A 12688-nucleotide genomic window follows, 5' to 3' on the forward strand; every position below is an offset into this window, starting at 1 on the left:
TGGGCCCTGGGATATTCCCAAAAATGTGTTTACTTCCATTGAGAGCCAGGTGAGCATGGGGAGGCATGAATTTACCTTTAAAAATCATATCTGTTTCACAGTCAATGAAGTAAGAGATATTAAAAGAAAGGCAGCATTCTTATTGACACAACTAACAAAGTGCTCTCCAAGTGCTAACAAAATTCTAGCCAAGCAACCTATTGATTGCTGTCTCAGCCCAAAGCACATCAGCCATATCACAGACAGGGCCCATCTCTGTCACTTCTGATGCCATAGTTAATGACAAAATTGGTTACTTACAAGCTTACAGGGAATTTAAAATTATGCTTCTAGCACATGAAGGGAACCATGTGCATCCACTTGGATGATATAAGCAGCCATATGTGCTTGAAACGCATTTGATGGAAGACAGAATATTTCATGTGCTGCATCTTAGCTATTGTTTGCTGTTGATTCAGTTAGCATGTTTTAAAATTGTACTGATTTACTGAAGATTTACAAACATAATTCATGTGCAGTTGTCCTATGAATAAGCCTCTAAAACTAATTCAACCACAGTCAAAAAATAAATTGCAAAATAAGTTATTCAATTGAAATCTGCCATCTGAGGCACAGTAATAGAAAACATTTATTATAAAACTAACATATATTTGTGGGTAGAGATGTGTACAGTATTAAACAACTCTCTGAAAGGAATTTATTCAGGCTTTTGTGAAAGAACATCTTAACTGGGCTAACAGAAAATTACATGTTCAAAAATAATTGTAGGTTCTAAGTTTTTCATCTTGCATCACAGGCTTCTTTTTATCATCCTTTTTGTTTTGGAAGGCTTATGTATTTTAGGCAAACTTTATTCTGCACAGCTGCAGGAGGCCATTTATGGTGTCTGGATTTGCCAGTCAGACACTGGAAAGATATAGGTACAATGTAGAAGGAAAGGATGTATTGGTATTCATGCTTCCATCTCTAGATATAAAGCTCTAAATTTGACAAACTCACTTTCATGGGGCTGCTCAACTGTGAAAGTCACAGACTATACTACGCTGGAGGCTCAATCCACTCAAAAGCAGTGTTTCCTCTTCAAAAGTGAGGGTATTTTGCCAGTTCAGGCTTTCATTAGTGCTCAAGAAGAATTCTTTGAAATGATAGAGAGGTTCATGTCTGTAATTAATAATGATAGTCGAGTCTAGACAAGCGTGTCTGATATTAGAGTCAGCCATTGATAGATGCGATTCCAGCAGATGAAGATTTTCACACAGTGCAGAGGGGGGATTTTTGAATATTGGATGATTTTTTTTATAGCCCCCCGCTTTCTTCCTCCCAGCCCCCAGGGCAGATAATGCAAGCCCTGAGAAGTAATATCCTTGGTCCAGATTTCTCCATTGCTGGGGAAAAGGACAGGGAATAAAGCCAGTGGGGAAAAAAAGACAAAGATGGAAAACAAGGGGGAAACTTTAGACTATTTCTACCAGGAGCTTGTTTTCCTGAGAAGTCTGGCAGCTTGGAACACTCAGGATTGCTGTCATCAGCGATGGGTAAAATTGTACCCTGTTTCTAGCCAGTCCCTCTGCTTCGGTGCAGGAGGCAGGGTCAGGACAGGAGAGTCAGGCCAGCTCAGTCCACTGCAATCATCTGCCAGTGTCACAATCAAAATCGAAAGGGTGCAACTTGCACCTACTTGAACAGATAATTCCTCAGCTCAGTGGATGGTTTTGAGCATAGATTTGGGAAAAGTTCAGCACTATAACAGAATCAAGTGTTTTCCTCCCTCTTACTGTGTCCTTTTATAGCCTTGGTAATAATAAAGGCAACTCAATGGTCTAAACATTTTTTGAATCAGAGCTTATGTATCTGCAATACACAGTGCATCCCATTACTTCCACAACTCCTACATTCTGGGTAACGATGCTTTTAAAAAAGCCATATGGTAAGCAAATTGGACACCATTCCAAACTGCTTCCAGGAACTTTAAACCTAATGAAATGTCCTCTTTATTTGTGCATCTTACCATAAAAATTAGTAACATCTATTTGTCTGTAGAGGAATTTACTACAGCTAATAAGAGTTGGCTTTTAAAAGAGATTTTCAATAAGTTATTTTTTTATTTAACAGTTTTCACTTATAATAATACATAAAGCCTTACTGAGTTAATTTTCTGACAAGTCTGAATAGGGGCAGAGTATCAGACACATTTAATTACGATACCAAAATCTCTTGATTGAGAATTAAGGACATTATGCTAAACTTTCTCCCCGATTCCCTCTTTTCTTTCTCCCATGCACATGGAGAACACTAAGAAAGTATGTCAAGTCAGCTTGTCAAGCTTCTTAAGAACTCTCAAATGACCTTGTCAGAAAAAAAAAACCACCAAACCCTTTGATTCATATTTTAAAACCCTGACTAACCTGCCCCTTCCACTCTTCTGCTTTCTGGCTTCTGCAACTCTGACAGAACTGAGTTCAATATTCATGACTAGCAATCATTTTCAGGCTGTTCACTCTCCTGCCTTCCACAGTCCAAACACCTCCTTAGCTTGGCTCAGTCGGTAAGATGCTTACCTTTGTATTGGTTCCTCCTGGGTTCAAGATGAATAAAAAGCTGGGCTGGTAGCTAAGCTAAAAATATATTCTGATCACTGAAGCACCCTTCAAGATGCACCTGAACCATTGAAGTCGACTTCCCTTGAAAAGGCATGTTATGCAAAGATACCTCATGTGACTCTTCAGGGGTGGTTTTAGTGAAAGTCATGGATGCTTTTTTACAAAACAAGGTATTTCTTTTCTTGAGACACAAATGCAGGTATTTCTCTCCAAATTACAAGTAGAAAGCAGGCAGCTTGATTACACTGCTATTGTTTTTAAAATGCATAATTAAATCATTCAATGCGATTCTTTTCTTTTGGAAAAGAATATAGACGTGGTTGGACCCAGCAGACTCTTCTGCAAAAGACACAAACGAAGTACAAGCCTAGAAGCAGAACTCTGCTGGTTTGCAAAACCGCTGACTAAATCTGCTAAACACATTAAATCCTCCAGCTGCCTTTGTGAGATCACTTCTGGCGGGTACAGGCCACCTTCAGTTACTTCAAAACCCTGCCCTTCCAGTTCCTTTATGGTCCGTTGACAGCCTGGCTTCCATATAAGGGCTTCACAATTAGAATAGTCAAAGATTATTTTAATTTTAGAGTCTAGAAATAAATTTAAAACATAAAAAACTGTAGGCCTGTCCCAAAGGGTTGATGTTCTCACAAGTGTGCTTTAGCTTAGTGTTTTTAGACTCAGATTTCCCACATAAGCCAGGGAGGGAGGCAGCTGGCTGTTTTCATTGATCCACTGCAGAAGTTTCTTCTCTCCAATCACTGCAGGAAGACCCTAGGTGTTGCGAGGTTAACGTTTGCCTTTGGGATATCTCTCAAAATAACAATTGTGTGGTGAGAGCACAGAGCTGCTACTGAGTTCACAGGGGTGAGCTAGAGCTCCTTACTGCAGGATCTGCACAGGCTCTGTGGATACAAGAACCCCAAAGGATACAAAATAAAAACTTTTCTATCTCCAATGCTAGGGAGCACTTAAACACCCAAATGCCAAAAGGAATAACATTGAAAAAAAAAGTCTAGGCAGGCAGAATGGAGAAGGAAAGAGTAAAGACAGATTAAGCAATTTTCTTGCATTTTGCACCACATAAAGAGTCTAGGACAAATTCTTCTATTTGTTTTTCTCTGCTTGGAAAATGACTGAAATTAAACCTGTGGTGGAAAACATTTGGGAAAGAGACAGAAAGCATTCCTTCCTTCCTTTGTCTTCGCACTCAATATTTAAATGGTACTCTCTATATAGACTCATTTATATAGTATGCATACATTTATCCGCATATATATACCTATATGTATATATAAACTGAGGATTAGTCTTGTCGGAATCTGATTCATAGGGCCCAAAGCAGAAACATGATGCAATTTCTCTACTTTTCATTTTGTGGGTGACAACAACGTAGGGGTCAGGGGCTAAAGACTCACATGCTCCATGTCTATGTAACTAAACTAAGCAACATTTTTCTAATATAACTTTTTTGTGTAAGAAATCTCTTTAGAAAGATATGAGTGCCTATTTTAACCCTTTAGTCAGGGCAAATTTTACTGTGGCCAAGAGTAGTGACCTCTTTGTCAAAAAGAATGACTTATCGGCCAAATAAAATCCATTTGTAAGATTTAAATGAGACAAAAGCAGCACACAGATCTCCATGCAAGGCAGAGTATCACTCTGAGACTGCATCACCTAGTCTCCACTCTGCCTTCCAACAACAGACTATCCATAGTCTAGGAGAAATTTTACAGTGAAAGAGAAATGATCCTTTTCTTTGTAAAGAGACAGTAATCTTTAACAGATGTAAAGAGTTTTTGTATCGCTTCAAGGTATCCACATGTGATTTTAGATTCTGTAAAACGATTTGTGTTCTTGCCCAGAGTCAGACATCTCAGTAACAAAATGAACAAGACAGTTTTAAAGCATGTCAGTTCAAAAATCTTTTTGCAATATTTTGCCAGGATTTGCCTTTTTGTTTTTCCTCTTGGGAAGACAGAGGGTCACAAGGCCTCTGAAAGTGGTAGGAGCATAAGTTCCATTTGAAGTCAATAGGATTTGTAATCCTAAATCCCTCAACTGCCTTTGAAAATCTCTCGGTGGATTTATGCCTTGACAAAAACATCATCTTTCACTTTCCTTTCACACTGAAGTGCCATTTCCATAAAGACAAAGAATCTACACTTTTCAGGTCTAACATGTATAAGCCCCCAATGATATTCCTGCGAGCTACCTACAGACAATACAAAGAACATGTTTGGCAAAGAAATATAAAAATAGATGTAAAGTGAAATTTTCAAAAGGACCTCCAGAGACTCCCAATGGGTATAAACACTTTACTAATTTTGAAGAGTTAAATGTCTGATTAGGAAAGCTGCTCCCTCTTAGGACTCCTGTTCATAAAATAAATCACTGCCAAAGCTCCAATCGAAAGCAAATAAAGAAAGCCTTGGGGTTTCCTCTCCTCCACCGGCCTGTCACTTATCTAGTTACCCCTTCATTCATCTGTTCACACCTTTCTTTCTCCTTCTTAAGTGATTCACTCTTTCTTCTCATTTGTGATATGATTCACAAGTATAATTGCATACTATTTGATTTCCAGAGGCATAAAAATGTTTTTCTGTAACATGAATTATTTTTTCAAGCAGTTATTAAAAAAATAGTAACTAAACTATTGGGCACCTCCTACAATTATGCAACATTGATATCATCTACTATTCTATAACCATTATGACTGGCTACATCCCCACGACACCAGAATTAAGTCATGCCTGGAGAGGGTCTAGAGAAGGCCATGTAATTTCCAATTTCTTGTTTCCCTCTGTGTACCACACTGTGACTGTTTCACCATGAACCCTTTTTTTTAAAAAAAAAAAAAAAAAAGAAAAAATTTAAAAATCTACCTGCCTGCTCAATAATTTGCCTAAGCAATTTCCTTGCAGGAATACCTCTTCTCAACATAAAATCACAACAATGATATATCCAAATAGCCACTTCACATTCTGAAGGGCAAAGGAAGTCTCACACTCCACTGGAATGCCACTCAACTTTGAACACAGGATCCAAAAGAGAGATGGACTGTGCAATGGATCTAAAAGACTGAAATTAACTTGTATTGTAGTTACTGTGTATGCAATAATTCCTTTCTATATGACTTTAGGATAATATCTGTTAAAAAACCCTACAAATGTAAGAGCAGAAGTAGATTGAAACGTATAGAATTCCATTATGGAGAAAATTCCCGGACACTGCCATTACACAATTTAAGAGGCATGATGTCCAATAACAAACCAAAGCGAGTCAAACAAATCCAGGATCCTAAAAAAGCCTTAAACAATAGAAAAAAAAACCCTATCTACCTGTGATTTTACAGCTGTAATATCCTCACCTCATGTGTTCTCAAGCAGGAGTTATATGAGCTTCACTGAACATTACAAACAGGAAAAATGAGAAGCTGTCAAAAGGCAAACAGAGAAGCCAAGCGACCCGCACTGTGTATTGTCTGTTGTTATCCTCCACAAATCAAACAGCTGATAACTGGCTCTACCAAATCAAAAGAAGCTGTGCAAAATGTAATTGTTAATATTTGTCCTGAAGAAAATACATTCTAGAAAGCTTTAAGAAGTAATGAAATATAAGACTGAAATGGTTTCATATTATGCTTTTTGAGGTTGCTCTGGTATGGGCTGTTATAGAATCTCCGTGTCAGTGACAAATATAACAAATACAATATTCTGATTCTAAGGACAAAATTATGGCATGCTATCAGCTTGCACTCCTTTTGTATCCATCTTCCAGAGGATCAGAAATCTGCTGAGATTTCTTTGCGTACAGTGGTTTTTACTGAAGTGACATTAGCTATCAAACACAACCCATCACACCTGGGAGTGTCAGGGCTACCGGTGTTTCCAGCCACATTCATATACGGTATCTACAATTAATGCCTCTTACCATCCCATCTGAAAAGTTTGTTGCTAGTGAGGAACACGAAGCAGAGAATGCTTGATATGGAGTTGGTACCCGAGATCTCTTTTAACTTGTCAATAGCAAGTTCTTTTTCCTGGCATGTCTGTGTTTCCAGTGCTATCCTGGACACAACAGTTAGAATATATTTTATTGGGTTTTTTTCCTATCCTTTGGTGATTGGCCTGGAAATTGTTGAACTACCGCCATAACTTAGCAACTCACCAAGATAAAGTGCAAAATGTCATTTACAGAGTCTTCATCTGAATCAGCAGCATATACGCACACATTTCTTTTGAAAACCAGTCGTAAAACTTATACATTACATCTGACTGCAAAGAATTGGCCCCTTGAGTGTTAAGAAATGCAGTAACTACATTTATGACATTTGTTTAGCAAAGTTTTTAACATGAAAGAAAACGTACATGAAGATACCTGTTCTAAATTGCATGTTGGACTGAGATTCATGGTTACAGACAACCTTTCTAAGCATATATATAATCATTGAATATAAACTGGAATGGATGGGGATTTAAAAATGTGGCTGAAAAATACAGAGATGAGTCAAACCCTTAGACATAAAGCAACTCAAGCTGTAAATTGGGAATGTGATGTAAGTATGATTATAGCTCTTCACTAATGCATGGGACAGACAGAGGAAGGCATAAAGTATATGAGGATATCACAAAATAGCAGAAGACAACCACAAACTGTGCACTAACATTACCTTGATCAAAAGGCTTGTTCGGATTCCAGTTTCTGAAATAATCATCCTAAATGGGAAGGAAAAAAAAAAGGAAACTCAGGAAAAAGATAATCAATCTTTTCAGTACAATATAACATAACTAAACTAGAAATTAATCTACTCATCTTTTGACCGTAACATATTTAGCTCAAATCACATAAAACTATCAGCAGGTTGTGTCCTAAGCATTAGTAAATGCAGGTTAGAAATTAAAGAATAAGAAATTCCTTTGATTCAGCACCTCAAATTTTTCTTCTGAATTGCTTTTCAAAGTATGCTTGTTATTAAATATTTTCTGATAAATCTGTATTATTTCATATCAGTCTACAACTTCTGATAATAAAGATAACAATATATTGTCCAGATAATGTAAGATGATCCACACCATCCTGGTGCGGTGAAAGGTCAGCAAAGTAAATCCAAAAATGTTTATATTCATTTGGATATGTATAAATCACACCACTGTGAATGTACAGAAAAACAGCAATAATATTATAAACATTACACTTAAAGTACAATATTATACTTAAAATACAATAACATCTAGGAGCATTTGCAGTGAATACTTTTGTCACTGTTCCCACTATTATATTTTTAAAATCTTCTTAGATCTGATGTGAAGATATTATTCTGCCAAGAGTCTTGGGGTTCTGTTTTATATAATTCCGCTCGGAATTTAAATTGGAGGAGGTAGGAACTGTCACGAGTGCCTGGCCAGATGATTATTCTGTTGCAAACAAGCCTCTCTGCAGAAAGAATGGAAACCTCTTCCGTGTGTCGGATCAGTTTGGATTCTATGTACTTAGCAAATATTCACCTGAAGGCAAAATTTCCCTCACTTCAGAGTGCCATCAACCCTAGTCCTGAAGAACTGGGATTCAAGCCCAACTGTTATATTTAGTTCCAGCATATTCTGTATATCTCACTTGTGTCCTCTTTGAGGCAACATAACAACAGAATAATGTATTCGAAGTGTGGAAGCATGGAAGATTTCTACAAATCTGAATTTTTTCCTGCATATTAATCCTTATTTCCTTTTTAATATATCTGGTATTCTGTATTCATTTCCTGAGGGCTGCCACTGAAAAGATGTCTTCATCAAGCTGTCCAGAATGACACTTAGATTTCTTTTTCCTATCAGGAGGGTAACTGAAAACCCATCAGTGTGAATAAGACATGTAAATTATGTCTTCCATAGGGCTTTCTTTACCGTATATCTCCAGTATACTGAATTTCACATGCCCTCATTCTATCCCGTCACCCTAACCTGGAACATTTTGGAGACGTGGAAGCCAGCATGTCCTACTTTCTGGGTTCAGAACAGCCCACAGGCTGTTATGGGAAGAATTGGGACTCTCCATGCCCTCACTGAACACCAGGAGATGCACCTCAGGGCAGCACATTCCTTTCTGAGCCTCATGGCTGGATTGATAAGCAGAAAAACTAATGCTTACAGGATGGAGAGCTGTGGGCTGCCACCCAGCTCTTTCTCTGCTCTGGGGCAGGCAAGGGCTGGATGTGATTCTGCAGGACCATCAGGAGAAAATGTACTTCCTTTCTTCAAGTATATTCATGCTCAGTGTCTATACTGACTTCGTGGACATTGACGATGTTCCACAATAACAACAAAGATTATTATTCATAATTTATTTCAGATACATCAAAAGTATCTATACTTTTTCTTCAGAAGTACCAAAAATAGAATCACAGACTTGCCTTTCAATTCCACAGTTTTGTTAATACAAAAACCCCCTCACTGTTCTACAACGCGTTGTAATTGATTATGATGTACTGGTAAATTCACCAAGCATAAATCACTTTTTAGAATGTGTTGGGTTTTAAGCTTTTTGAGCAGAATCATTTTTTTCCAGCAACAATATTTTTTTTTTTTTTGCCTGCTTAAATCTTTTCCTAGGTGTTGCTTTGCTGCTGGGTTTGCAGCATCAGAAACTGTTAAATAATTCAAATCCCAAGAAATATTTCTTATGCTGTTGGCATATGGAACCAGTTTTGAAATAAGGCTTGGAAAGGGGGTTTATCTCAATTTCAGTGTCAAAGGAATATTTTACAGAAAATTCACCTTCCTCAGAAAAAAAAATATAAACCACACCATCTCTTCTATAAACCTATTCTTTTTCTTCTTTATGCAGACCTTTTTAGTATTCCTTTTTGAAAATTGAAACTATATTTATTTTAGAGTATGCCTGAAACTATGGTGTGATAACATTGGAAAATACACAAGAAAAAAGATGGAAAAGACCTTAAAAAGTAGAATAGAGAAAACCTTTGAGATTTTCAATATATAAAACTCATTATTTATAGGAGTAAATAATGACTACACATACATTAGAGTAATACGGTCAATAGCAGTTGAAATAACTTATGCCAGTTGGACAACAGGAAATACAGCAGTAGAGCTTCACTTTGGCAGTGATACCAGCAAGAACTGTAACTGCATGGTGATGGTACCATAAAGGTAGAATTCGCCCCATAGATATGGCTGAGCAGAAAATCTATGTGTCATTTAAATTCCACATAAAGCTATGACTTGAAAAATGCACAGGGCTTCATGCTAATACTCTGCAAGGTGCTGAAATTTATACATTAACCTGAAATGATTTTTGTTTGGAGGAGGAACTACTAACATCTCCAAACACCATCATTTCACTGCAACTTCCTCCAACAGAAAAACAGCACACTGATATAACAATGTACAGTGCCTAGTCATGACACTGATTTCCAGGCATATATCATTATATATATATATATATATAAAGTACAATCAGCTTGATTAAAGAGATTTAACATTCCCATTCAATAAAACACCTCGACAAAAATGACTGCACAGAAATCCATGCATTTCTGAGCTTTCTACTAGGACAGGTACTAATATGCTTAAAATACCTTATGCCTGCTCTAATGTATGAAACTTAGGTCATTTTAATATTAACACGTTAATAAATGAGCATTAACACATTAACAATTAACACGTATCAATACATTTCATTTATAACAACATTAACAGTTGATCGTGAGAGTTCAAAGTAAAGAATGAATTATGATACGTTGTAAATACTTCTGTTCAATCCATTGATATTTACAAGTTAAAAGTGAAAAACCTACCTCAACTTCCTGAATGCGTAAGCATTACAAATGAGAAAAGAAAAAAGAATGAAATAAAACAATACAGAAACATGTTAACATTCATCAATTTTCTCCTCGCTGGCCTTTTAAATGAGAAATCACTTATTTCAGATGACCCTCACCTCCAAATGAAATAATTTTCTCTCTTTCTTTTCTGACCTTTCCACCTTTGCTGTCATGGCCCAGTTTTCATCTGCTGCGCTATTAACCAGCTGCCATTCTATTAGCACATTTCTCTCTCGTAGAGCACCCAAAAAAAGGCACTTTCAATTCCTTTTGGCTGACAAAACCACTGGAAAGTGTTTTTCCACGTACTCAGCTGTTACATACCTGATATAAGAGAGAATTAATTTTTTTCCCCTAGCTGACTTTAAAGACTATTTGCTTGATGGACTTTGAAGGGAAGGCAAAACCAAGCATAGATCCATTTCGATACAACAGGTGACAGCAACCAAGAAATATTTTGGATGAAACAAATATTTAAAAATATCTTTCTCCTTGCATAGAATTCACACTTCAAAGGTTTTACCTATGGTTCAGTGGCTGCATATGACTAAGTCAATCTTTTAATTAACTGAATGGACTCTGCACACATAAAATCACGCATGAAAAGAGAACTCATACCACAAACCAAGACACTTAACTCAACCCAGCACTATATAAATGTGTTGTATTGGCTTGGTCTCTGCACACAGCCAGGAATAAACGTGACCCCCAAACCCTAGAAGTTGCCCAGCCCTCTCACAGAGACCAGCTCATTTTTGACATCCTCTGACCTAATTCAATTGCAAGACTTGGGACAGGAGCTGTCTTTTCAAGTTTATATCCATTCATCACTTAACATCATGGAATCCTACTTCAAGATCTTACCCTCAGGAAATTTAACTGAGAAATAAGTTATTATTATAACAAATGAAAAATGTTAGCAAAGCAAATATAAATTGCCAGACTCTGAGCAATCAAAAGATGAGATGAAACGTGATTTCAAGTGATTTAAATCCATTTTGTTGTATCATACTTAACAAATTATTGTTTCTTAACAAGAGCAAAATATCCTTTTATCATTCAGTACCTAGGTGTCAAATCCAGCCAGTTTAGATTGATAGGCCATCAGCAAAGTCAATCAAGAGACTGATTATATGGTAAACTAAGTATGCAAAGGGCATATTAAAAAGCATTAGTTTAAAAGCCCACAAAAACTTTCTTATTTTCTTACAGGCAGAACTACCAAATATCTCATTCATCAGAATTCATAGACTGGGTTCTGATTTGCAAAAATCAAACCTTGAACTAGACCTGGGTCTGACACAATTTCCTGTTGGTCATATCAGATAAGTCAGCAAATATTAATGTGCTAGTTTTAGGGTCTTCTGCTCTTCTCTCCTATTACCATGTCACTGCAATAACAATAGAGTTTAAAAAATGAAATTAATGTTAAAAACAAACAGATTTATCCTCTTTTCCCCCACCAACCAAGAAACAGCAGCTTCTTGTTCTCCTGAAGTTTAAATATTTAAGTTATTTCCACCAAACCTACTCGATTGTCACTTTTTGGTTTAGTTATTACCAAAGATTTGGTATTTTGGAAGAGTTAATGAAGCACTGTTAATTTAATAAACAGGCATTCACTTTATTTAGTTGTCAAAGAGAAGCTCTTGCAAGATGCACATATTTATAAATAGAGCCAAACATTAGCTAAATGGGTGCATAAATATTTATATTTTGTTGCATTAATCGAGCATGTAAATTATTTGTATGAATCAAGCAGAAATGAGATGTTGACTGAAAAAACTCCATAGAAAATCCCCTTAATTTTGTACCTTTTGGAACGAGCTGAGTTCAGTTTCCTCCCTGAGGCCTGGGAAGATCACACAGAGTCGGATGAGCTCACATGAAACCCTCATCACAGATCCTTCCTGAGGAAACTCATATCCAAAGGCCGTAACCCCAAGGACTGTCAGATAACCTTTTGGAGATAATCTTCATTTCCAGCTCCTCCCAGCCAACAAGAGCTTAAATTTCTAAGTATCTCCAGGAGGGATGTTTATTAACACTGGTTTGTAGCCTGCTTAGTATTTTCCTCTTCCATTCTCCATCTATGATTAAACCTTTTACCCTCATATAGACCAGCTGGGAAAAGTGGTAATTACCAGCTCATTGCTTTTTTTAAAATTAGCTCCAGAACGATGCAGCTGCATTTTCTGCCTCTCTACCTTGCAGTACAGAAGATCATTCCAACACCGAGCAGTGTGAAAGC

General features: G+C 36.9%; 1 protein-coding gene across 2 annotated transcripts in view; it reads right to left on the reverse strand.

Moving 5' to 3' along the window:
* The window catches only part of SPOCK1 (sparc/osteonectin, cwcv and kazal-like domains proteoglycan (testican) 1), a 301385-nt gene that overhangs the window by 193237 nt on the left and 95460 nt on the right, over positions 1 to 12688 (reverse strand). Inside the window, exons 3-4 of one of the 2 annotated variants that reach the window (XM_014948205.1) lie at positions 10411 to 10419; positions 7270 to 7315 (exon numbers count right to left, since the gene is read on the reverse strand). In XM_014948205.1, coding sequence (XP_014803691.1) covers positions 7270 to 7315; positions 10411 to 10419 — 55 coding nt within the window. The remainder of the gene's footprint in view (positions 1 to 7269; positions 7316 to 10410; positions 10420 to 12688) is intronic. The other variant, XM_014948206.1, reaches the window with a different exon arrangement.

Source organism: Calidris pugnax, unplaced genomic scaffold, assembly GCF_001431845.1.
Source record: "Calidris pugnax isolate Ruff unplaced genomic scaffold, ASM143184v1 scaffold27, whole genome shotgun sequence".
NCBI lineage: Eukaryota > Metazoa > Chordata > Aves > Charadriiformes > Scolopacidae > Calidris > Calidris pugnax.